Source organism: Ptychodera flava, chromosome 11 (assembly GCF_041260155.1).
Source record: "Ptychodera flava strain L36383 chromosome 11, AS_Pfla_20210202, whole genome shotgun sequence".
In the NCBI taxonomy this organism is placed as follows: domain Eukaryota; kingdom Metazoa; phylum Hemichordata; class Enteropneusta; family Ptychoderidae; genus Ptychodera; species Ptychodera flava.
This window is the reverse complement of record NC_091938.1, coordinates 24,223,458-24,251,290: the sequence shown is the minus strand read 5'-3', so window position 1 is coordinate 24,251,290 and position 27,833 is coordinate 24,223,458. Positions and strand designations below refer to the sequence as shown.

The window sequence follows — 27,833 nt, the reverse complement described above, 5'->3', positions numbered from 1 at the left end:
AAGACCAGCACGGTTCACTTTCAACTTTCATTATCGTCATCATCATCATCATCATCAGACGTATTTATTCTCTAAATCCAATGCTCACCGGCTAAAAGAAAAATAATAATGGCACAACGCGTGTTTTTCCAGGGTCCAGTTATGTTCAGTGTGAGCCCCGGTTGACCTTTCCGCTGTATAGTCACTATAACCTGAAAGTGTTTACGACCACAGTGCAGCAGCAAAACGGACGCGGAACTGGACAAGAGAACGACATTGAACTACAGCAGCTACTGACCCATCCAGCACATCTGCTCACGGTAACTAAAGATCCATGTGTTCTACTCCAATACACGAAAATAACCTTTCCGCTATTGCCATTCCCATGAACCATCATCAAGGCGTAAATGAGTTTGAGTCGAATTCTCTCGATCTGCAATGTCCGCCATTTTGTACATGAACGCATTGTGTCAAGAGAGACGTTTCGATCATTGCATAATGACGAAGCAGGTTTCCTGGTAACGAATTTAGTAATGTTTTCTCATAGTTACGATTGCATAATGTACTTACAGTGTTTATTGCGTTGTCCAGGTACGGAAAAACTGATCAATTATACGTATTTGCGTATTTGATGTTTGCATTTTTCAGTTAATTATTTAGCCCATATATGGACAGTTTCTCGACTGTCTATTGCCCATGCTAAAGCGAAGGGAATTCCCACACTGCAAATTCTCCTGGATAGAAATGTCAGCGCACTGGTTGTTATTCGTTCAGCTGTTCGTTACATTGCGGTTTGCTGACTCGCTGTTTGGGTTTTTGAATGTTAAATACTGGGTAAAATAAATGGTTTGTATCCTAACAACAGCACGAAAACAATTTCCCAATTAACGAAAACCACACTTTTTTCAAATATTTCCACTTAAATAACTGGTTATAAAATTCAGTTCTGCTGTACTTGATAATTTCACCATGAATTTCTGATTTGATCAAAGTGGTTGAACTTTCTTGATAGTTTAAGATATTTTTATGGAAATAACTAAATTAATATATAATATATCCTTTAATATGATTTTCCATGGAAATATGTGCAAATATGCAAGCAAAAGCCATTTCGTTATTTTTCAAGTCAAATTACAGTCATTATTTCATTGCCACATTTTGGGTGGGTCCCTTGCAAGAAATTTCTTGCAAGGGACACACCCACCCTTGCAAGAAATTTCCTGCAACTGTGAGCCATGTCCGTTGCAAGAAATTTCTTGCATGGATGGGTGTGTCAATTGCAAGAAATTTCTTGCATGGGTGGGTGTGCCATCGCAAGAAATTTCTTGCAAAGGACACACCTATCCCATGCAAAAAATTTCTTACAAGGGACACACCCATCGATGCAAGAAATTTCTAGCAAAGGACACACCTATCCATGCAAGAAATTTCTTACAAGGGACACACCCACCCATGCAAGAAATTTCCTGCAAGGGACACACCCACCCATGCAAGAAATTTCTAGCAAGGGACACACCCACCCATGCAAGAATTTTCTTACAAGGGACACATCCACCCATGCAAGAAATTTCGTGCAAGGGACACACCCACCCATGCAAGAAATTTCTTACAAGGGACACACCCACCCATGCAAGAAATTTCTTGCAAGGGACACACCCACCCATGCAAGAAATTTCTAGCAAGGGACACACCCACCCATGCAAGAAATTTCTTACAAGGGACACACCCACCCATGCAAGAAATTTCTTGCAAGGAACACACCCATCAATGCAAGAAATTTCTTGCAGGGGACACACCCACCCATGCAAGAAATTTCTAGCAAGGGACACACCCACCCATGCAAGAAATTTCTAGCAAGGGACACACCCACCCATGCACGAAATTTCTTACAAGGGACACACCCACCCATGCAAGAAATTTCTAGCAAGGGACACACCCACCCATGTACGAAATTTCTTACAAGGGACACACCCACCCATGCAAGAAATTTCTTGCAAGGAACACACCCATCTATGCAAGAAATTTCTTGCAAGGGACACACCCACCCATGCAAGAAATTTCCTGCAAGAGACACACCCACCTGTGCAAGAAATTTCTTGCAAGGGACACACCCATCCATGCAAGAAATTTCTTGCAAAGGACACACCTATCCATGCAAGAAATTTCTTGCAAGGGACACACCCACCCATTCAGGAAGTTTCTTGCATGGATGGGTATGTCCCTTCCATAGCAGGAAATGTTTTGTCCATGTCTGAAGGCAAAAGCGGTTTTCCTAATTGTACGTTCACTTCATATTCACGAACTGTGAAGAATATTAATAAAGTACAAACATCAATCAAATTGTTAGTATACAGAGTAATTAACAGAAGTGACACAAACATGTAATTTGTTAACAGCAATTATTTCAAATGTTTATTCATAAAAATTTACTGAAGTTTAAAAATACCGTCAATATTATTCACAAAAATTACGTGTCTAAAATTGTAACAATAACAGTGTGTCACTCTCATTTTTAAGATGGGTTGAAATACTATATCTGTACCTTGAAAGCTTCATATGCACATATTTAATGAGTAAACTAAAAAATACCGCAATTATACGGTGTCGCTCACATTTTATCAGAACTGGTACATACCAGTATGGGTACCAAAGATCAACCAGAAAAATAAGAATGACAAAAGCAAGTAAGGTCTGCAACTTAGGTACTGGAGGTCATCTTTAGGAACATGCATATCAACTTCTATAGCAATAGGACAAGCAGATCCTACATCATAAGCAATCTAGAATTATCCTGGATCCAAATTTCTCATCAGTTCTTAAGTTTCTTACATGCAAAAGTTGCAAAAATTGGTTCGCAATGAAAAAATTTACCTCAGCTCTGTTTTCAGGATCAAATTTTACTACAAATTGATATTAAACATGACAAAATTATGTTCACAGCCTTCGAAACTGTCTCACAACAAATCCTTGGTTGGTGTAGGTCATTTAAGGTCACAAAAGAAAATTACCTAAAATATAAATATTTGGGGGTTTCCCAACACTTTGAGCAGAAAATTTATCTAATAACATCCCTCGTGACTTTTGTACCAAATTACAAAGCTATCAGACAAGTAATTTTGAGAACAAGTTTTCTTGACCAAATATGACAAAATTGTCTTAAAAATACAAATTGGTATATTTCAGGACAATTTCCATATATCTTACTATTGTCATCCCTGGACATCTGTACACCAAATGTAAAAGCCGTCTGTCCAGGGGCTTTAAAATGAAAATATTTTTTACGATTTTTTGACCAAAAATAACAAAAATTGCCCCAAAACAGTAATATTTCCAATTTTGTCGTAATTTCAACAATAAGAAGGGTAACACCCTTGCAAACATCCAATCCAAATTTGAGAGCAATTGGGCTAGCGGTTTCAGAGAAGAAGAAATTTTACTTAAAATGAGAAAAATAACCAAAAAATTCAGCAAAAATATAAAATTCAAGATATCTTCACGATATTCATCAAACTGATTTGGATCAACCTTAGTAACCTGTATACCAAATATTGAAGCTATCAGATTAGTTATTCTTGAATAAAAAAAATTACAAATATAAAAATTTCAATTCAATTGTATACACTTGACTGATGTCATCCTGAGGAACATGTATACCAACTTTCAGAGCAATCAGATGAGTGGTTTCAGAGTTCAAAATTTTTTGACTAAAAACTGAAAAAATTACCTGAAAAATAGAAACATGCAAATTTCATCCTAAATTTTACACATCTGCTTTAGAATACCTAAAGGAACGTGCACAACAAGTTTCAACCCTATCTGACCAACGGTTTCCAGTTGATTTGGTTTGACTACCACCAAAGTAGAAGTAAATTTTATGTGCAGTCATCAGAGTCTGACCTGTAAAATAAAACACAAACACATTTGTTAAATAATGAGTTACAATGTAACAGCACTAGCCAGTAGGTTTGATTTTGGCACTGAGTGGATAATTGATTTTTTTTTTTTTATGGAAAGGCGTCTTGAAGGGGGGAGGTTACCCAGCAATCTTTGGTTCATCAATTGCTTGGAAATCTCCTCTCTCAAACTTGCATGATTTTCAAAAAAATTTCATATGTTAATTGACAATGAGAGTATCCTACAAAGTATGTTTTCAAAATTTACATTAGTAGTCTACAGTTGTCTCTACACATGTGAGCTACGTCTGGCTTGGCTGGGGAATCTCTGATTGTACAAATCAGAATGAATCATGGGATATTCTAGTACTGTGGACTGCATAACACCAGACACCGAGCACAAAGGTCTTCTTTTCTGACAGCAGTTTCAGTGTAGCTCAAATTAGAAATATTGGCTGCTATGTCAAATAATCCTCAAATACAGCTAATGTATTCCGTTTTACAGAATATCATCCAACTTTTGAAGACAGTTTTGCATTCATGTCAATAAGTCATATTATACCTAACATTTTACTTTATCATTCCTTTGCAACAGATTTGGTCTGTAAAATTCAAGTGCATAATTATGTGTTCTCACTGACGGCAGCCATATTTGGCTTACAAGTCAAAAAGTATTTTGTTGTCAAAAACCCAAATTGTGTGTTCTTTACCAACATTTGAAAATTTTCTGTGGCCACACTTTTTGAAGAACTTTGGCTTCAGTTACCTTTGATCTGAAATCATGTTAAAACAACTGTAAAAGGAAAGAGCTAAGGGGTGGATCATTTGACATTCAGGGGGATCTGGACCGGTTGTTGTACAGCACTGTGTCAGTGTTGAATTTACAGGGCCTGATACAGGTCTGAAAATTCGCATGATTTCAGGGGTGTTAATTTTGTAAGATGGGTCAATTTTGATCACAGAAGCAAACAGAAGCATTACTGTGTGAACTTCGAAAAAATTCAGACCCTGCCACAGGCCTGTGTTCACAGCACTGTGTACAGTCCTGAAATACAGGTGCTGTGACAGGCAGAAATTTCAGACCCTGTCACAGGTCTGTGTGTACAGCACTGTGGAAGTCATGTTCTCACAGCACTGGCCACAGACCTGTAATTCAGCCCCTGGCACAGCAATGGGACGTCTTTGCTGACACAGACCTGTGCCACAGGGTTGTGTCAGGAGCTGTGCAGGGCCTGTTACAGGTGCGAAATTTTTTTTGCTGTGTTCCAAAATGCCCTTTCATCTATTGTGCTATTCACAAATTTTTGTTGCACTCTTTATTAGCAATTTAAAATCAGGTGTTTTCAAATAATATGCAAAATTAAAATAACTGTTTTAAACAAAAAAACCCTCACCTGGAAGCATCAAGTTCTGAGTACTTTTTCTTCAGTTCATCAGCTGTTGCTTTTTTCAGACATCCCTTCTTGTAAGGGTGAAATCCCAAAGTATACACGACTCAACTGGAATAGTGTCCGTCCATGGCGTTCTGTAGGTTGCAATGCCATGATAGGCCTCCTTCCAAGTACCATTGTAAATGCCAACTAACCAGTGGATGTTGAGCTCACTGTTGTTTCTCTCTATAACCTTTGCTATCTGTGGCCTGGCATCATTGTCTGGAGCCCAGACTGCAATCAGCATTCCCTGGTCCACACTCTCAAAACTGTTCATTTCTTGTACTGCTGGGGCTTCCTGGGCTTTGTTTTGATTACCAATTGTCACCTATTCATCAAGAAGAGAGAAGTGCCACTTTTCATCATTTTTAGTTCATGAAGAAATTCAGTTATGCATGACAGCTGTTATGTTGTATGTTTAAGAAAAAAGGTTGGTATGATAGCATGGAAGTATCTTCTTCAGATAAGCATTCATTTTGAATGGGTGACTGATAAAATACAGTTAGATCTAATGATGGCATAGACTCCATAAGTGTACAAAGCACTTTTTATCATAAATTTCACGCTTTTGTAAGCCAAAACTGTAACAACTCTTTATTTATGGCTAGATTATGTTACAAATAATACTGCAATACTGTGTGAACCCATTTTGAGCAGAAGCTTTGCAAAACACAATCCAGACAATACCATATAGCACATTTTTTAACTATATTTCAAATATACTTTTTCTGTAACAGATCAGTAAAATACTTACTGGAGGACATGGAGCTGTTAGTTTCTCTTGGATACTCCTCAGTTCCTCTGGCATATCTGTAGTATTTTCATTTCGAGCATGGCGTTTTCTAAGTGCTGCTTCTTTTAGTATATGGATCTGCCATCTTTTGGGTACACTCTCAGGAACCTGAAATTCATATTTTCAACATTATTGCAATTTGGTATAAGATACACATGAAGAACCGTAGTAGAGACCTATAAACAGTAAATCTGCAATCTTAATTCATGCAACATTGCCTTTTGTTAATGATGATACCCCATAAATTTTATCCACTACTACACTACTACTACTACTACTACTACTACTTATAATAGTAATGACTTCAGTCATTTCAAGGGGAACAAGGCTGGAGTTGCGTATAAATTTTAGCAATTGGGATGAGAATGGAGACATTGGCTATATTTTCCCCTTTGTATCCTTTTGAAATTAGGACAAAATAAGCTCAGTCACCTTTTTTAGGCAAATTTTGTCATTTTTGTTCAAAATTTGTTTCTCCGAAAGTACAAGTCCAAATGCCTTGAAATTTAATTTATTTGACGTTGGAGTTATCCTTATTGAATCTAACCAATATCATGTTGAAATACTAATGTATATTTGAGGCAATTTTTCTCATTTTTAGCTACTATAGACTACTATAGTCTATAGAAGCTTATGGGATCGTCTGGCGTCTGTCGTCAGTATGTACATGTATGTATGTATGTATGTATGTATGTATGTATGTATGAACCAACTCAATTCACATGGAGCAAAATTAAGCATGTTTAGGAATACCTTACAGTACATCTTTGAAAGGGTATCCAGACTTAAAAAATTACAAGAAATTTTCAAATTACTGATAAAATATTTAATCTTTAATTATTTAAATGTGAGCTAACACCATGTCATTTGCGCTAAACATTCATTTGCGATATTTTTGTAGCTGTTGCTATAGCCTTTTTCCATTAACTTAAAGTTAATTAACTCATCACTTGGTGGACATGAAGCTATGAATTCCTTCCAGTGCAATGCTTTTTAGCTTACATTTGGTATACATACCAGTGTGAGCTTAAAGCCTCAGTTTGCATCCCACGTCTGTATGTACAATATGTATGTCTGCATTATGTTTGTCTGTATGTCCGTGTCTGTGTCATTGACAGTATTTTTGTTACAAGGTGTCAGCGTACTTTAAGCACATTACACCTTTAATGAAATTGATAGTGACAGTTTTGTAAATATTAAATATTATGTAAATGTTATTTTAAATATTATTTTTTTTAGGACTGGTCAACAGATGATATAAGGGAATGGTAGTTGTGATAAAAAATCTAAATACAAATACCAGCAGTTACAGAGTAATTCTACTTTGTGAAGTTGACAGCCTTATGAAGTTCAAACAAGAACTGAAAGCCACAGACTGTTTCAAGAGAGTGGAAGATGGTTTCTACTATGTGGAAAACACAAAAAAAGGTGAGTATACGTATATAGTACGTACTTGGAGTGAAACTCATGACTTCTGACATCATACCACCTGACAAGGAAATCTCCTAACTCAGAATGACTGAATCTATCTCGTGTGGTATCAGCTTTACAGAGCAGTCAAAAATTGTATCATGTGCACACATGTATGCACTAGCATCCCTTTCACCTGCCATTAACTCAGTCCAGCCATTTCCTTCCCTCTATGTAGAGCAATGGATCTGGACCAAACATTGGTGGTGAAAGTAGCATTGTTCATGTTACATGCACATATTTTTTTCAAAACCATATTCCTAATAATAGACAATCTTGAAATCCTCGCATGTATTTCCATAAGATTGGTTGTCTAAAATTTACTTTGATGAGGTTTATTGGTCCCTGCAGACAAAGTCTTGGGGACTTATGATTTAGGCTCCATCAGTACCCCGATGTATGTTTGCACGTCACATTTTTTCACGATATAGTGATACAAGATGTTTGTCAGGGGCCATATATACATAAGTTTCATATATGGGGCCCTAACTCAGACATGCCTCGGTCAGTATGGTTCAAATTTGGACCAAGGTTAACGTTTCATGACATACATAGGTATACATGAATTTTTATTGTGATACAAAAATAACTGAAACCAAAGTTCTTCTCAGAGTGTGCCCACAGAAAATTTTCAAATGTTGGTAAAGAACACACAATGATATAATTTTTGCTTTGCAAGCCAAATGTGGCTGCCATCAGTGAGAGCACATAATTATGCACTTCAATTTGATAGACCAAGTCTGTTGCCAAGGAATGATAAAGTAACATGTTAGGTATAATATGACTTATTGACATGAATGCAAAACTGTCTTCAAAAGTTGGATGATATACTATAAAACGGAATACATTAGCTGTAATTGAGGATTATTTGACATAGCAGACCATTTTCAGCCAATATTTCTTATATGAGCCACACTGAAACTGCTGTCATAAAAGAAGACCTTTGTGCTTGGTGTCTGGTGTTGTGTGCTGTGTACCTCTTCCAGACGTCTTCATGTCTATAGTAGCTTCAGACAATTGTCTCTATTTTTTCATGTTTAGCACTGTGACACACACGTGTGTGAATTTCTTTCATATTGGGTACAAGGGCAATGATTATATATGCATGTTGATTTTGTTGTGATATGATCCAATGTGGGCACCTGGCAGCCATTTTGGTACAATGTTTTGTGTTTTATGGCATAATACAGATATGTCTCAACTGATTTTTTTCAAATTTGGCAAAGGGGCATTGATTTGATACATATACAACACTACCACATACACACATTTCTCTGCTCAATTACAACTGATATCCCAAGTACAAGTGGGGACTGTCATTGACAGTGACTTGTTTTAATCAAATCTCCGCTGTGCATCATCTAAGCCAATAGGTCAAAATGTCACTTAAGCAGATGTCAAAGATATTTGAAAACAACCACTTAAGCAGATGTCAAAGATATTTGAAAACAACGTATTCATACTGCTTTTTTAGACCGTACTAAAAGATTCATTAGCAACAATTTAATTTTGATTTGTCTTCTATGTTTCTTTCAGAGACAAAGGTGACATTGACACGTGCTGTCAAGAGTGTAATTGTCGCTTATGCGTCAACTTCAGCCCAGATTTCAGCTGACCAGGTATCCTGTGCTGGGAGACACAATTTTTGGAGTGTCAAACAAGAAGTGCTGGAGAAGGATGGGGAGGGAGATGTGATTTGTACAAGGCAGAAACCACTTCAACTGTATGAGCATCTGATCAAAGAGTTTACACCACCAGGATCATGGATACTTGATGGAATCTGTGGTGCAGGTGAGATACAAAACAAAATACATCACACCACAGTCCACCCAAATGTTGTCACAATCAGGTTACTGACTAATTGACATCATCATTGTTTTCACCATAGCAATTAAAGAGTGGTAGCCAATACCACCTTAATGAACATTTAGCACTGCTGTCGTTTTTTCCAGCAGTATATTTTATATTATATCAAGTCATGGGAATGACAGATAGCGACACATTGTTTTGAACTATGTACACTAATTCAAAGACCACATTGTTTGCAATGATATACATATTTTCATTTGCTACTTACTCTTTTGTTTGGAACACATACCTGACTGCAGACAGGAAAGAGTTGCATACATAAGGATACAATTCAAACAAAAGTGATCAAAATGATGTATTGCTGCAAGGCAAATCAATGTATTAACATGTACAAAACAAATTCGTATTTTTCAGGCACTGCTGTAATCGCTGGCCTGTTGAATGATGTCAGTGTAGTGGGAATTGATACCGATGAAAGATGTATCTCTCACTGCAAAGTGAGATGTGAATCTCTTCTTGGACTTGTAGACTCAGAAGATATGTCTGATATGGAGTAGTCGTATTAGCTCACATTTGGTAGGTGTAGGTGCATCCTGGGCTGTAGATGGAATTTTGTTCAAATTGTAGTGTCTACGCCAAGCCTTATACACTCAATCTTGTTGAAACTGATGAAGTTGTATTTTTAAGAAATTTTGTCATTTCTTATAAGATAATCATAAAAAATCCTTTACTTCAAAACCCCTCATCAGACAGTTTTGATATTTTGTATACAGATGCCCAGGGATGGCAGTAGTTGGACTTTTTCAAATTGTGCTGAAATATGCACATTTGTATTTTTTTAGACATTTTTGGTCTTTTTCTGTTATGTAACTTGTTCTCAAAAACTGCCAGTCTAATAGTTTTGTAATTTTGCATAAAAGTCCCTGAGGGTATTATGAGATAAATCTTTGGCTCAAAGTGTTGGGAAACCCTCAAATTTGTATTTTTTAGGCATTTTCTTAGTTTATGACCTAAACCTATCTGGGATGAATTGTGAGACAGTATGTTATTTTATTTTATTAAACCTTGTTTAACAAGGGTAGCCTGGTAAGCTTCAGTAGGAAGCCTATCTTCCCCAGGGCCCCATTGTGAACAGAATGTTGTATATTTCATATCAATTTGTAGTGAAATTTGATCAAGAGAATAAATCTGAGGTTAAATTTTTTCATTGGGGACCAATTCTAGCAACCTTTCTGATAAAAAATGTATCAAGCATAATTCCAGACCCACAGTGCAACTATATACTTCTGTTTACATTCAACTTGTGAAGGATATTGTTTCATTATAAACAAGACAATAAAAGATTGTTTTTAATATTTTGCTTATGAAGTGTATCTTTTTGTGTCCTTTGCACGAAATTTCTTGCATGGATGGGTGTGTCCCTTGCAAGAAATTTCTTGCATGGGTGGGTGTGTCCCCTGCAAGACATTTCTTGCGTGGATGGGTGTGTCCCTTGCAAGAAATTTCTTGCATGGGTGGGTGTGTCCCTTGCAAGAAATTTCTTGCATGGGTGGGTGTGTCCTTTGCAAGAAATTTCTTGCATGGATGGGTGTGTCTGTTGCAAGAAATGTCTTGCATGGATGGGTGTGTCCCTTGCAAGAAATTTCTTGCATGGATGGGTGTGTCCCTTGCAAGAAATTTCTTGCATGGGTGGGTGTGTCCAAGAAATGTCTTGCAGGGGACACACCCACCCATGCAAGAAATTTCTTGCAAGGGACACACCCATCCATGCAAGAAATTTCTTGCAAGGGACACACCCATCCATGCAAGAAATTTCTTGCATGGATGGGTGTGTCTCTTGTAAGAAATTTCTTTCATGGATGGGTGTGTCCCTTGTAAGAAATTTCTTGCATGGGTGGGTGTGTTCCTTGCAAGAAATTTCTTGCATGGATGGGTGTGTCCCTTGCAAGAAATTTCTTGCATGGGTGGGTGTGTCCAAGAAATGTCTTGCAGGGGACACACCCACCCATGCAAGAAATTTCTTGCATGGATGGGTGTGTCCCTTGCAAGAAATTTCTTGCATGGATGGGTGTGTCCCTTGTAAGAAATTTCTTGCATGGGTGGGTGTGTCCCTTGCAAGAAATTTCTTGCATGGATGGGTGTGTCCCTTGTAAGAAATTTCTTGCATGGGTGGTTGTGTCTGTTGCAAGAACTTTCTTGATTTGTATGAGAACTAACTTTGAATGACCACATAAACGAAAGAAGTCCCATGTGTTTTAGTGGAAATTCCTGTAAATCTATTTCATAATTGCCATCGATGCTTTTTATGCAACAATTATAGGCTTTCCAGTACAAAACCCATTAAGTGTAAGATAACACACAAAAATATTGGTTTGAAAACCATAAATGTCACATTGTGATTTTTTCGTTGTGAATTTTTCTGTGATTGAGTACAGATATCAACATTTCTTTGAAATTTTTGAATTTTAATTTTAAACAAATTTGTGATCAGTTTTACATTTGTAATTTGTAAAAATGTTTACACCATTGATCAGTGTTGATTTTTTTCACCATACTTGAAAGTATGAGATTTCTTGCCAAATGCTTTAAAATTAATGTTTTCCTCATAAATATCACCAATGGAATATGCAAAGGCAACTAAAGCAAAAATTACTTCTCCAAATCTGAACATCTTCATAATTTAACTGATATTTTTACTTTTTTAAAATGAAAATTCATGAAATTTCAGGTTTTCGGCTAAAGGGAATCGTTTTCGTGCTGTCCTAACAACAAGATGGCTGTGCAAATACGGGTCATCATTGGTTTGTGGACAAACTGAACGTACTCTGAGATCTTAAGTGAATGTATTCTGTTTTGGAATAGATATCGTCATTCACAAAAGTTAAGTTTTTCAACTTTGTCCTTCTTATGTAGCTGATCCCGGAGTTCGAAAACAAACCGAGGGATGTGAAAACTCAGTTTGTGCGACATGCTTCGAATTCGAGTAGGCCTAAGACACAAATTTGCGAATTTTTTTATTCAATGTCGTTTTCGTCTTTGTACGAACAGTTGATTGTAAATCCGTGACATAATTCGGCCAACCATTTTTTCACCCTGAAATCAAAGAATGAAAGTCGAATTATGAGCAAATTTCTTGATTTCATTAGTTCACTTGACCATGTACATTAACATTGGACTAAATTTCGATCTTGAATTAGTTCTGTTAGCATTATATTTCTGAATTAGGAATGACACGTTCAGCGCGGTATCTTTTGTGGCCAACCTTATTTGTAATCAATAATGCAAATGAGAATTACTAATTGGGTGAGATACTAAATTTGGTGTTGGTTTTCCTGAATACGAATAGCGACCTCAATGACGAGACTTCTAGCAAATCGAAATTAGAAATTAGACACTGGCTCCACGTGATTTCTACTGACCCATTTTCAATATCACTTCGTGGGTCTTGACCCGATTTAGTAAAGGTTAACATTTGGTCGACATTTATCTAACGGATTTAGGTCACTTCTCAATGCAACGTTGGTTTAAATTTCCCGTATCGGGTATGATCTCTGTTTTCACTCACGTTAGGTTTTTCCTGCTATATTCAATACCAGATCAAAAAAAAACGCGAACAACGTTGATAATACTACATCTTTTGTATCGAAAGACGGTAAAGTTGATAACTGGTGACATATCACGGCCTGGAGCAAGTTATCACCATCGAATGTCTGTCAACTTTCAAAAGCCCGACTCGAAATGGACCGGGATCAGGTGCCAAGTTTGGGTGGGCGTTTTAGGGACACGGCTCTGCATAATAAGTCTGTTGGTAGCGATTGCGATCGTTCGCATTATCTGCGTGTTTGCTCTCAAATCACGCTCGGACTAAATTATAGGTACGTACAGTTCATTTCAGGTTCGTTTCAGTTATGCCATGGCAAATTTGAAAAAAAGAAAGAATAATATTAAGTTCATCAAACATAGGCTTGCTGAGTGGATTTACTAAAGTTTGGAGGCCATGAGAATGATTCGACTACTGACCGCCATATATGTACAATACGGCGCCATACATAGTGAAAGTAGTCATCAAAAAAGTAATGAACATACAAATTAAAAATAACCCGAAATTGGCAATTTCGCATGGTGAAATCACGAATTACCGATGAACGTTGACTAAACTGTATTCATCTAAACATGGACGGAAGAACTCGGTCAGGAAAATGGTAGGAAAGAGGTGAACGACGCGACGACATGACCGATGGCAAAATCAGAAAAGCAAGGAAGTTCACCACATCACGTAAGGGTCGAGACTTCTATGTATCACGATATGTGTAATAGTGATCTCAGTGGGCCACTCGGCTGCTTGACGGGTAATCTCGACAATTCACCACGAGTTATGTTTATTTTCGGAGCAATTTTTGAACGAAGCGTTTGTTAACCTTCGACTAGAATCAATGACAGACTTGGTTCATCTTCGTTATCGAACTCCAGCCTTTTGTCGTGTCGGAATCTTACGATGTAGCGCGGACTTAATGAGCTGTCCTCGAACACGCTTATCCTAAAGCCTTTACGAGATCGGGTGATGACGCTTACTTGCGCACCTTGAACTTCAAATACAATGTTTCAGCTGTTCAGAAGCCTTACAAGATTTGTTTAATTCTCATAACAGAAGTCAAAATGTCACTAGGAAGATCGGTATATCAAAACCTTACCAGCCCTCCAAACACAACATGTGTAAAGCACTGCCTTGTACATGTACACAAACCATACGGTCGTTTTCAGAGCCAGCATATATGTTTGGTAACGTCACGTTCAGCCGTAGATTTGGATGGGGTGTTAAAAACGTGGATCTCTTCGACTGACTATAATTAAATTGATCATCGAGGCATGGAGCTGTAGAAACGGAGGCTACCTCAGTGTTTTCATGGTTGTTTTCAATATCATCGTCAATGTAAACTATGGTCTCTTTTGCTTGAAACCGTTTACGCGCTTTTTTCGCAAGTACTACTGTAACTGCTACTTGACTAGTCATGTCCGAAAAGGGTTTACTTCCGTGATGTCATTGCACCACAGACGCAAGTAAAAGTCTGTGACAACACAAAGTTTTCATCCTTTGCACGCTGATTTAACGAGGTCCTTGCTCTAAGCGTACACACGGTTTCTTTACATCGTAATTTACACCTCCGTGCGTCGCTGAATGATTTACAATTGTTTGGATCACGGAACGACTATTTTTAGGGGCCATTCCCTTTGTTCCGAAAGCGATTTTCCCATAATCGCCGTAATAAAAAAAAAACTTCTGAAACTTTGCAGATATCTTTGTGGCCTAGGTGTCTATGAATCAGTATATGATTATGCACGGTCCCTCCTTTAGTGGAGGGACCGTGGCTTATGGTATGCCATTAATTTTTGTTTGAGAATCGTTGAGGCTGATTTTCACGGAGCGGGTCTACCTGGCTGTTGCTAGTTGCCACTCAAGCGCAATTATGAATTTTTAATAATTTGGAGGCCTTTACACCCTCACGCCGGTTTAAATTTGCTTCCCACTGGACATATTCAAATGCACTTGCGTAAAATAGTGTAAGACAATTCACCATTGAGAAATACTATGACTGTTCGTCTATGGATGTATGTATATTTTTATACATCAATGGTTCGTACAGCGGTCCAAGGCTCAAAGTACCGACCATTCAGTCGCATAAGCGACCAAATTTTACGAGATTGCGACTAAAGCATAAGGTTAGTCGCATTTTGCGACTGAACTTTCTTCAGGACATTTCTCTGTCAGTACGCGATCAATTTCAATTAGTTGTGTACTCGCTCAGTGCTCACAAAGCAATGACCCCAAAGGCCGTGACCCAAAAGTACATACTCCAATTTTCAACTATGTACTACCGCTCAATGAGTTTCGCTCTGTAGTGTGTTGAATATACATGTACAATAGCAAAGGTCACGGAATATGCAAACCAACAATTATACATTTATTTGACACTGAAAAAGGTGAGATACTGCCCTTTTGATCAACGTAGTCATTTCAGAGCACATCCTTATCTTAATTTATATTAATGCAAATTGCAATCAATCATATCTACCAAAATCACATTCTTGCTTTCCCAAGACAGAACATATGTATTAATTTTTTTCGTTCTACCGTCTAAGTTATACTGAGCCAACAGAAAGACGGATAGACACATATAATCTTAATACTGTGACCTGTATGTCGGAACAAAACAACTTACCTCTTTCGGCGTATTCATTGACCAAGGCATTGGGCATTATCAAAATGTGATAAACTTTCGTCTTGCGTTTCTGTCATCACAGATGAGTGAGAAAAGAGATAAACATTGGTACTTGTCTCTCATGGCTCCCAATCAAAAGGGTCCTGGCTTTGCTTGGCTTGATCCATCGAGATTATATGCAAATCAAAAGGTGAGTATTCTTTTGTGATATGGTCTGGTTAAAGGTATACAGTCACCTGTTATCTAAATATGCCCTTGGTATTAAAATGCCCATGTGAGGGCGCTGTTTTAAAAAGCGGCCACCCACTTAAAATATGTGATTGGTTAGATTTTCTCTTTCCATAGTAACTGTGGCAAAATTGGAACAGATGACAGTATATCTTAAATGCTAACGTGTATACGTTCGTTTCCACTTGATTCGAATCCATGAGTTCAAGAAAGTGTTTTTAAGGCAGTATGCGCCTCGAAAGTGAAAGACTTAAATCTATGCTCAAACTTTCCTAACGGAATCTTTCAACCATTCTCTTTCAAGATTACGAATAATAACCGGGTGCAAATTTTGTTCATAGAGAAACACATAACCCAAGATTATCGTTATTTCAAATTCAAAATGGCCGCCGTCACTGTGTCAACTCTACGGAGAAAAATAAAATTGTCGATTTTCGAAAAAGTAAGATCGTGAAAAATTTTCTTACACCAAGAGCTTTAAAATGAAGCCTAACAAGTAATATAGTAGAAAGGAATTGTATAAGTTAGAGAGTCCGAATATCTCTCCCCGAGGTGCATTCTACCTTAAGACAATTAAATATGATTGAGCACCTTGTTTTTACGTTATTAGGCCTTCAGAGACTGTGTCACTCACTTAATACAGCCATATGATCCAAATGAAATCGACTTGGTTGTCGGAATTGATGGAGCTGGCTTCATACTTGGTAAGTAAATCTTGGCTTAATTGAGAAAGCAATTGCAACAATCCTACTATGGATTAGTTCAGAAACTTATGACCATTTATCTTATTGGAGCAAGAATAAAAACCAGGGATCACAGGATGCAATTTCTATAAGAGAAAGACAGTACTGTGCAATTCTTTCAATTCGAGATCACTAAATCATGAGTAGACGGAAAATCTTATTATCAGTAGAAGAAAACAAGATCAAGCTTGAGGGTTGAAAATGTATTATAATCAGTATTTTTAAAAGGCATTCATGTTCGTTGACAGGAGCCAGTGTCGCGACGCGTCTAAATAAAGGATTCCTCACAATAAGAAAGGAGCATTGTCTGTGTGTGAAAACATTTAGCGAAAAATACCAGCATCACAGTGGTGGAGAAAAAGTGTTGGAAATCAGACAAGATGCTTTCCCTGAAGGTATGACTCTATCCATCCATCCATCCATCCATCCATCTATCTATCTATCTATTATCTATCTATCTATCTATCTATCTATCTATCTATCTATCTATCTATCTATCTATCTATCTATCTATCTATCTATCCGTCCGTCCGTCCGTCCGTCTCTCAATGTATGTATGTATGTATGTATGTATGTATGTATGTATGTATGTATGTATGTATGTATGTATGTATGTATGTATGTATGTATGTATGTATGTATGTATGTATGTATGTATGTATGTATGTATGTATGTATGTATGTATGTATGTATCTGTCTGTCTATCTATCTATCTATCTATCTATCTATCCATCTATCTATCTATCTAGTATGTATGTTTATAATTATGTATGTATCTATCTATCTATCATAGATCTATTTTTACGCACAAAACAAGTTTTGACGTGCACAAAAGTTTTATCTCCATTATTAAACGTAAAGTATGACTTAAAACAGAACACACAGCTTTCTAAATATTTTGTTGATAATTGACTCTGTTTGTTTAAGGAACACGACTCCTAATTGTTGACCAGTGGATAGAAACAGGCGGTACTATGCAAGCCTCAATCAACCTTCTCGAAAGATTGGGAGGAAAAGTTCAGGGTAAGTTATTGTGTTATCGAGCTTTAAGGTTGAAATTTTTATATTTGTATTTTTGGGGCAATTTTCCCCATTTTGGTCAAAAATCATAATGCTCGTCCAATTGCTTTGAAACGTGTTTAATTTGTTTACCTTTTCTTTGTTGCTGTTGGTGAAAAATATCCTTACAATAACCATATCCAATACTGGTGTGAAATTTGCATGAAGGTTCCATCGAGTTTGTAGTCCCTAACTTATTCAGATTGTGTTGATATAAAAACAATTCAATAAATATTGCGGAAAGATTTTCTTATTGTTGGAAATTTTATACCTACAGGAACGTAGAGTACATAATGTGGTGATTAAGTAAGGTTTTGATATAAACTGTATTTGGTATTGAAATGCTGTGAAAAATCATTAAAAAGCAAAGCTAAAAAGGGAGCGATTTTAGCAGGTTTGGTCTCCAACGAATATATTCCATATAATTTTTTTCAATGTTTAAGAGTATCAAGGCTGTAAATAGTTTATATGTTTTACACTTCCTGCCATTTGGCCTATGTATCTCTTTATGTAAACCTGGTCAAAACCAAGGGGTGGAAGATTTGATATCCTTGGGGGTCTGGAATGTTTTCGAAAAAAAATGTCTGGAATGTTTTCGAAAAAAACATTCCGGGCAAATGTTAATGAAAAGATCAGCCAGAGAAGGCTTGACAAACAGAAAAGGTAGGAGATAATTTACAATGGATCAGGTCAAAATTATGCTACCTCATATTGCTACCAGACCCCAACTCAGGATATCAAATGGTCCACCCCAAAGTCTTTGTGCATACAGTTAACAGTGCAGTGTGTCTCAGTTGAAGATGCTGCAAAGTCAGGTCAGGATTTGAAACGAACTGTCGAGTTCACCACAGTTAAAATTCTTACAATGATCCCAAAGTTATCACCCTTGTGTAATATTGGTTTTGTAAGTTGTTCCAAAGGTGGATGTACAAGTTGTACTGAGAAAACAATGCTCACGTTTCCCTGTAGGGTTTCCGAGTGAATGGCTGTTTGTTAAAGTCTCGAAATGTATATGGTATATGGGCAAAATGTAAACATTAGTTGCATGTGATACATTTAAGTCAATGTCATCTATTGTTCATGAAAAATCGAGAAAAATTAAAGTTACCTGTGTGCCTGTAAAAGATAACATATTCAAGCAGTCAACACTTAAAGTTGCCTTGCCAGTTGATTGACTTACAAATTATCTCATAAGTAGAAAGAGGACAAAACAGTAATCAAATTCATGTAATATATTCAGCCTTAGTGCATGTATATGTAACTATTTTATCATTGCATCCAACTGTTTGTTATAGCTTTATGACTCTCTATGGGCCAAGGTAAAGTGGCCAATGTCATCACTCTGACAGTCTGTGTATGTCAGTCTGTGTGTCCATCCATCCGTCAGTCTTTCTGTAGACTAAGTTTGTGGAGTTCATAACTGAATAAAACAACTTCGAAATGTGGAATGCTTAGATAGTCATGAAGAATGGAATGGAATCCTGTAGATGTTGATAAAAGAATACGAAAAAATATGAGTTTTCATAATCTACAATAGATCTATTGATAAGAGAGTTATTACTTATCATTTGCTACATATGTTAGGATGTAGTTTTGATTTTTTCCAATTTTGATCAAAAGTCTATTGTTCAGGGATCACATGTGACATACCAGGTATCAAAATTGGATTTTAAGTTCGTAAGGATCATCTGATTACCATATATCAAAATATTGATGAAATTTGGATAAGTAAATATGAACAAATAGGAATACAGAAGTCTGGTGCAGCTGACACACAGTTTTACAAAAAAATAGCATTGAAATATTTATTTGTCGTGTTTAAAAGAATTTTTTTTGGCACAGAGCTAGTAATTGAAGCCACGTTTTGCCTGTTTTATTTTTAAAAATATCAAATATAATGTGCTTGAAATCCCTGGTCCAAATACGAAAAGTTTAGAAATGTGACACATTTTACCTGTGCATTTGTGGTTTGATACATGCTCAACTGTAAATGTATATGAAGTAAACATTACTGAAAAATGCTAATGAGCAATAAAAGTGTAAACTTTGTGAAAATCCAGATATCGGTCCAATTGTCGTGACAAGGCAGCTAACTCACAACATAGTACAAAAAGTGCTGTTGGAAGTCGCCATGAGTGTAGTAAAAGAAGTTGTAGTATACAGATCTTGTAAACAATCAGCCTTTCATTTACAAGATGCAGAATCTAGGATAACATAAGTATGTTCACAAAAAGTGTCATCTGTATAGTCAGCAAACTTCGCTGCTTAATCCAGCAAGGTAAGGTTATTAATCACCAACTCTTGCATCTTAAGATGTAAATATGGCAATTTTGTATGCATAAAGTGCCTTGGAAATTTGATTTGAAAAGATTTTGTTTCTTTCCATTTTCATATTGTATATTTATGGAAATGTTTAAGTCAAGTCATGGCCTCTATACAAATCCCTGGTTCGATGCTTTTAAATATGATTAGAAAGGTTTTGAAAAAGATGTGCATATCTGATGTCACAGGCTTCTGGTATATATATACGTTTGTGTTTGGAACTTTCCCCATTTGTCTATGATACTGCAATGTTTGTTTAACTGGGTGACAGTTTGAGACATACCATTATTATGCAGGTGTGGCAGAATCATTAACAATAGGAGCTCTAGAAAAAAACATTATTACATGTTATCTTAGTCTTCGATTGTGCAACCATAGACCGTAGAGAAACCAAATATTGTCTACATTAATTCTATGCAAAGCAACATTATATTATAAGGGATACCTTTAGTATGGCTGATTTTATCCCTCATTATGATGTATTAGGCTGCATGGTATTGTGTATGTGTGTGTGATGAACGGTTACAACATTTGTCAACCATTACGTCCTTCAATGGACAGCGCATCAAATTTGTTCAAATGCGCTTGACTATGAATATAACAAGCACAGGTCCATAGAAGCTACTAAATATCGTTATACACTCATTCTGGCTTGCCACATGAAACAAAATGAGAGCAAAGTGTCGTTGACGCTACTTTATACATATACTTTAGTTTCAAATGAGATATTTATATATAATACCGTGGTATTTTTCTCTGTTTGACGTCATCGTATACGAGTGTTTTTCGCGAAGCCGTACAACTTCGAGCCGAAGGCGAGAAGTTGTGCGACTCTGCGAAATACACGAGTATACGATGACGTCAAACAAAATATTCCATGGGATTATACATTTATCACATGAACAGTCTTCTTATTTTTCTTTGATGTGGATGGATCAAAATCATTTTAACAAATTGCATGATTTTTGTCGCGATTTTGTGTTTTATTTACGCGGATTACTTTCATTTAATGAGTAAAGCGGCCCGTCACCCAGGAGATGAGCAAATGTTTACAGGTATATTTTCATTCATAAATCTGATTAAGCTGAAATTTTGATACATCAAATGGTATCTCCACCAATCAGACAAACGGATTCGGTCACGTGCGCGTGTCAATCATTGTCTCGCGCTGGGCCGATGCCAAGACAAGTCGGCTATCGGCGGACATAGCTTTCACCGCGTAGCGACGGATAGCCATAGTATTTTGAGTTATTTAGAATATTTACAGTTATATTTCTGAAGTTAATGCAACGACACGATCGAAACAGTAGTTAACATTCTTTGAGAGGCCGTGGCTTTTAAAATATCACAAGTTTACGACCTTGGCGAGCCCGAAAGATTCCGATCGATGACACACACAGTGTATACGCTTGTAGTGAGCGCAGCACTGCCGTCACCGGTCTCCGCCGGTGGCCATCTCGGTCGTCAATGTTTTCGTCTTACGGACTTTGATGTTTGCTGTGACACATATTTCGCCCGTAGGTACATCCTAATTTTGTTATTTGACGGGAACTCTGTTCTGTTGTGAGTGTTGTCCGAGTCAACTTTTGAAATACATCGGATTCTACAGCGCTGCACTGCAGAGTTACGGCTACAGCTCGACAGCTTATGTTTTCACTACAGCCTTACGCTGCAGGTTTGATTCCGATCGAGAAACAACGGAATAATTTGTGTGATGAAGGAAATTTATCGTAACGGTTGTTCGTCGAATGACTTTATGCTTGTGCTTTCTATGTTGCTTTCCCGAAGATTATACGGTATTCATATTTTAAGTTGAACTTACGTTGGGGTGTATATTTCGGGTTCATCGCCAACCGGGATCGCCAGGTACGACGTCGCTTGGCGATAGCAAGGTACGACGATGTCCACATTGAGCCTTACGACTGGAGCCGTGACGTTACTGAGCCATTAAAACGATCGACGGTATCCTCATTTCGATTCGACTCGAAATTTCGTTGGACATGCCTTCTGTGTTTCCATATCTGGATTATCGGGTCACCTTTTTGTAAAAATGTCATGTGAGCACGGCATCGATCACAACAAATCGGTCTGTGTCGCGGTGTGCATGTATGAACGGTACCATTGGAGGAAAAAAAGATACGGTTGATGACGTACAACAGGGGTAATATGGATTTCTTATCTGTGCTGGTGTACGTCACACAGGTGGAGATACGGGCCAGTTCATGTGATAATACAATATATTAAATTTCATAAAGTTAATAACTTATTTTGGGTTTATAGGATTTTGAAAAGTTTGTCAAAAATTATTGAAAAATAAGGCACCAGACCATAATTTGTTGCTACAGACTAAGGTAAATTTCTTAATTTTGTTCAATCTACTTGGCAACAAAGTTAAGTTAACTGCTTTTTACTAAATCTAGTCAAATTTCTTTTTTTTGCAAATGTAAATACAGTGAAATAAACAAAAATTTTGCAAACTGTACTTATCATATAATTCTGCTGAATGTTTTGAATCTTATAAATTTTGATCCTTTACCTCTTTTTGCTATATCACGGTTGTCAAATTGCGATTTTTCGAACAGTTATAACCACTACTTTGTTTGACTGCTGATAGTACATTGTAAACTCTCCTAGTTTGCTAAACTGTCATTTTCATTGTGTGGTAGATGTTCAGGAAACTAAGGTATTTCATACTTTTGAAGTTAGTACCTCAATAAGGCAAAGTAAAATAGTTAATTTTTTTTTTTTTATTCTATCTACTTAAAATACAAGGAGTTCAAGTAGCTGGTGAAATTTTGTATTAAAAAGATATTTTGAAATTGAAAAGTTGAAAATGTCTAAAATTGTACATGACAACACTACCTTATATTTTCAAGGCCACCTTGAACATGACCCTCTATTTTTCAAGGCCACCTTGGACATGACCCTCTATTTTTCAGGGCCACCTTGGACATGACCCTCTATTTTTCAAGGCCACCTTGAACATGACCCTCTATTTTTCAAGGCCACCTTGGACATGACCCTCTATTTTTCAGGGCCACCTTTGACATGACCCTCTATTTTTCAAGGCCACCTTGAACATGACCCTCTATTTTTCAAGGCCACCTTGGACATGACCCTCTATTTTTCAGGGCCACCTTGGACATGACCCTCTATTTTCTCAAATTACCAAAACTTGGGGAATGGACAAAACAATAATGACAATTTCAAAGAAAACAATAGGATCTGTCATTTTGAAATGGTAGAAATCTATTTATTGTGCAAATTTATAAAAGTGTCGGGTACCCTATAGCTGAAAGTTACAATATTACAGATTACCCTTAAAAACATGTGAATTGCAAAAACAGAAGAGTAGATGAGCTTAAATTTACTGAATAAACCAATATTACTACAATATCCTATTATCCCAAAATATTTCCAATCGTGTTATATATAAAGTTTTTTGACTTCAGTTAATTTAGTATTAATTGACGTTTTCTACCCAAAGTCTGTACCCCTTCAATCTTTCGAGTATTGCTAACATACTAAACTCCAGGTTATCTAATCTGTTTTGAACCCCCCCCCCCTATATAGTAAACTATATAGCGGGTTTCATGTCATCTTTGATAAGACACATGCTTTGAAAAAGGTGTGTTGGATACGTGCAACACCATCTTAAAGGTTACTTTCCTTGAAATGTACTATTCCACTATATTTTCTACAACCGAAAGAGTTCTCTACAGGTGGCAGCTTTTTCGAATTACAATGATCTGCTCTGGTAATAGAAAAACCACGTGACCTGATATCATCTATTTCATAGTGGAGTGTCGTATATTATACGGCGCCCCTGAATGGTTTTAAAAATACAAACTCGAAGTGCTTGCAAAAATACAGAGGTCATTCAATTTAGGTTTTTCATTGTGTATAGAATAGCATGAGACTATAATATTATCAACGGTTCACTGAATCATGTACCTTACAAAGAACAGAGTCTATACTAGACGACATTTACTCTAACTTCGAAACAAAAAAGATCTTTCGATCTTTTGTTTGTTTCTTTGAGAATAACGTAATTCGGGGAATATCTATACTCTAAAGAATTATACGTGTTGTATTTGATAACATCAGATAAAAATTAAACTGCCTTGAAGTTATACAGCTCATGAATCGACAGACGGAATGCACACAAGTGTCGGGTTTCCTTTTGACATCACTAAGCATGTAGTTCATAGTCTGACTCGGTAATACCTTACGACAAAGATAAGTAAATGTGTTTGGTTTTTTATGCTTAACTTCTGTCTTACGCTTACCTTTATATGTGCATATAAACGCCGGCAGAGATGCTCTTTATCCACAAGTTCACCTGTCTCACCATCGATGACATACCAGACTGTATTCCACAATATTCAAAGTGCTTACAAGCCATGGAAAGTGACGATAATCGTTCAGCTTGGAATTATGTGTCATCCACTGATATTTCGTCATAGTGATTTACACGTGATCAGTGCTGTGTTACGTGGAATCCATTTTACTTGTCGATGTTTCTCCATTGCATTATTTCCTATACAGGTATAGCAGTCATCGCCATTGAAAGTAACACCCACAAGCTGACAAAGGAAATCACCGAGAAGTACAAGTGTACACATCTTGTCCCGAGTGAAATGCAGCCAGAGGTCGACAAACAGTATTTCGAGAGCTTCAAGAAGTTTGAAGAAGGAAAGGCTGATTTTGCGTACTTTAAATGATTGAAACGTTTCTCTTAGGGTTACTTGAGAAAAGAGCGAGCATAAGTTCTCAAATAGGCTTTAAAATTATATCACTAACCATCTAACTTCATGGAAAGTTTTTGCCTCATCATGCTTTCTCTAGTTTTAATTTTGACTAGCTTTGACTGTAAGCATTTGTTATTAATCTTACGATAAGATCTTCTGTTTTATGTTATCTATTCAGCCAGTGTGGTGCCATAATAGCGTTTGCTGCACACTATCAGCCACTACGTGATAACATAAACCTTTTTCGATCATAGAATTCATAATCTTATATTGATGGGGCATCACACTATACTACTCCGTATTCAAAGCGTATTTTAGAAAACAACTGCTTCAGTAATATTAGCAATAATGACGTTTCGGTATTTTAAGAAGCAATCGACATAGTAGTGTTTTCTGCAGTTAATGTGATTTTTTTATATACTAAATTTTCGTTTTGAATGGTCTTAGGTCTGTTTGGCCAAATGGATTGTTTTCCTACTTGATAAGATTACGTTCCGCGTTTGACTTTGTTGGCTCATGTGCACTGATTGGTAGAACTTAATGTCCCTGTACTTTTTTAACAAATCAAATCTAACTTGCTCGAAGGATTTTGCAGCTTATGCACTTAAAGGGAATACTGGTATCATATGAAGACGGTCTCAGTATTACAGCCAGTCAAGAAGTTCGTTTCGTGTCATTTGTCGCATATTGTGATAGTCTTACCGTTAACACGATTGGAACTAATTTGGGAAAATTGGATGAGAGTAATTATTGGGAAAACGTAACGAAATCGAAATTTTTACAGCTGAAATTTTACAAAATGATAGAATAGTGTAAAATTTGAAATATTGTTCTCATCGGACAAAACGACGAAAACACAACGATTATTGCATACCTCTTTCATCGGATTTATTTTTATGAAAATAAGTTCATTTTTGTGTAAATGTACTGAAGAAACGAGACAAAATGCTTAGAAGTTCTCTAATTGACGAATTTTGAGTCAGGGCACTTTTGAAATGCCCCTGACTTTTTCATGAATTTAAGGCTTCAAAAACATAAAATTGAGTCAGGGCACATTTTAAAAGACCCCGACTGACTTAACTGTAAATCAATCGAAAAGCTTCATTTTGGTCGAGGAAAAAGGACAAACTGACATTATTACTAGTGTTTCAGTAATGAAGAAACTACAGACAAATTCTCATATTTTCATCCAAATGTGAATATTGTTCATATATTTTGAACAATATTGCATTAGATACTATCATGCACTGATTCTTACTCATAAGATTTCAACAGCATCGTAAATTGTGTATAAAATTTTAAAGATGGTAAGCAAATATGGTGTAAAATTAGAGAAATTTCTAAAATTCTTGAGAAATTCTGCCAATCCAATTATCCCAATTTAGTTCCAATCGTGTTTACCGCATTCTAAAATAACGGATCACGGTTGCCGTATTCCGAGCACCTCAGAAATAATATTTAGTTTCGCCGTTTGAATATCTCAGCGATGATTATTTCATGGAAAATAAAACACAGGAGTTTTAAAGCAGTGAAACGGTGGGACGGACGTCGTCTTTATTGAAACGAATTGATCACAAAAATTTACTTTGTATAGAAGACTATAGGACTGTCATAACTCTATCATTGGCGTTCTAATTTTCTATCGCTAGGCTCAGTCTGGTGAATCACAGTTATTTCGTTAACACAATGTGACTAATATTATGGGTTTATGGGAAAAAATTACCTCATTTTTCAGATATCAGTCGCCATTAAAGGTATACTGTCACCTGTTCCAATTTTGCCACAGTTACCATGGAAAGAGAAAATCTAACCAATTACAGATTTTAAGCGAGTGGGAGCTTTTTTAAAAAACACCGCCCTCACATGGCATTTTGAATACCAAAGAACGCCCTTTTGACCATATATTGGCATATTTAGATTACAGGTGACTGTATACCTTTAAGATTGTTCTGTTTGCAAACACTGTTCACTTTTGCTCGAGCAGTGACTCCAGAGAAAGACAAGAAGACCAATGACAAAGCTGATATTGATTGCATCGTTCCTTTACAGGCCTCTGACCGCTCACCAATTTTTGCTTAATTCAAATTTGGAACATTTGTACTGTCACTTTTTAATTGGTTGATAAATAAAATTGCCGACCATTAAACTAATTCTAAAGCTGAACCTTTGATTTGAAGAAGAGGGTGGTTTACAAACTAACAGCCCTCCCATAAGTTTTCATTTCGTCGTTCGATTTATATTTTGTCAGCAGATAAAGACGGCATTATGATTCAGCCTAAATATCTCTGGAATTACGGCATGATCGCCGTAATAGCTGCATTTAAGGGGCAGCGAATAATTAAAACTCTCGCACGGTAAATGCATTTTTTGTGTTTGGGGGAGGGGTTGACTGTATTTCAGTTACCGGGCGCAAAAATCACACCACATGTACGAAAGCACAAATGCAAAGAAGGATATAAAGTTATACCGCAGAAATTGTGTTACAAAAGGAAAGAGTTGCAGGTATGATCGTATTCGCAAGATTGCAAAGACTCTGTGTTACCGCACTGTTACAATTTGTTGGGATTTCATAGCGACGTACTAACTGATCGTGGGTATGCTGATACAGAAAGAGTCTTGGTTGGATTTCCAAACTTCAAAACTTTCGACTGGGGTAGGGGAGGGGGGGTTGAGGCCAAACGCTAGTTGTTTTTACCGTGCGCATGCTTTAATTATCCACTACCCCTTACTTGAAATGTGCCGAGTGTCAACTCTTCTGTCATTCTGCAATTTTCGTCTCTCTATGAGAGCCACCGTGAGCCAAATTTTCTAACTGGCTAATTTGGGGTCTTGCTTAGTGAAGGGCATATGAATTAGAAGGCCGGAGACTCGATCCCGAGGATTAAGTTTGTTTTAGTCTGTAAGAGGGTTATGGAGGTGCCACAGCCTTTTGTTTTCCATTGAAATTGTAATCTAGTAAGTAAATTTCCTTGCAAGACAATATGACACCTGACACAGGCCTTTGAGTCTTAACCCCTTTTAGCTCACATCTTTTCCGAGAAACGGCCATACTTCTCTTTCCCTTCATCAATCAAAGTGGCAAAACGGACCGTAAATCTGCCGAAAGGGCTAAGCTTGCAAAACCAGGATACGAAATG

The 27,833-nt window shown here is 36.9% G+C and overlaps 1 protein-coding gene and 1 long non-coding RNA gene across 4 annotated transcripts; one reads left to right on the top strand and one right to left on the bottom strand.

Moving 5' to 3' along the window:
- LOC139143885 (adenine phosphoribosyltransferase-like) lies at positions 1-26,846 on the top strand. 3 transcript variants are annotated; one of them, XM_070714475.1, is made up of 6 exons: positions 42-299; positions 15,675-15,782; positions 16,431-16,524; positions 16,812-16,958; positions 17,492-17,587; positions 24,494-26,846. In XM_070714475.1, exons 2-6 carry the CDS (start codon positions 15,675-15,677, stop codon positions 24,667-24,669), a joined length of 621 nt encoding a protein of 206 aa, XP_070570576.1. In that variant the 5' UTR covers positions 42-299; the 3' UTR covers positions 24,670-26,846. The 3 variants fall into 3 exon arrangements, with proteins under 3 accessions (XP_070570577.1, XP_070570576.1, XP_070570578.1); XM_070714477.1 differs by lacking the exon at positions 17,492-17,587 and having other exon boundaries at positions 24,494-25,394; XM_070714476.1 differs by lacking the exons at positions 15,675-15,782; positions 16,431-16,524; positions 16,812-16,958; positions 17,492-17,587; positions 24,494-26,846 and adding exons at positions 7,335-7,523; positions 9,102-9,356; positions 9,789-10,736 and having other exon boundaries at positions 1-299.
- LOC139143886 (uncharacterized) lies at positions 2,859-5,337 on the bottom strand. The gene is made up of 2 exons (XR_011554684.1): positions 5,267-5,337; positions 2,859-3,876 (listed from the first exon to the last, which is right to left on the bottom strand). It is a non-coding gene; the product is annotated as an uncharacterized lncRNA (long non-coding RNA).
- Positions 26,847-27,833: the final 987 nt, after the last annotated feature.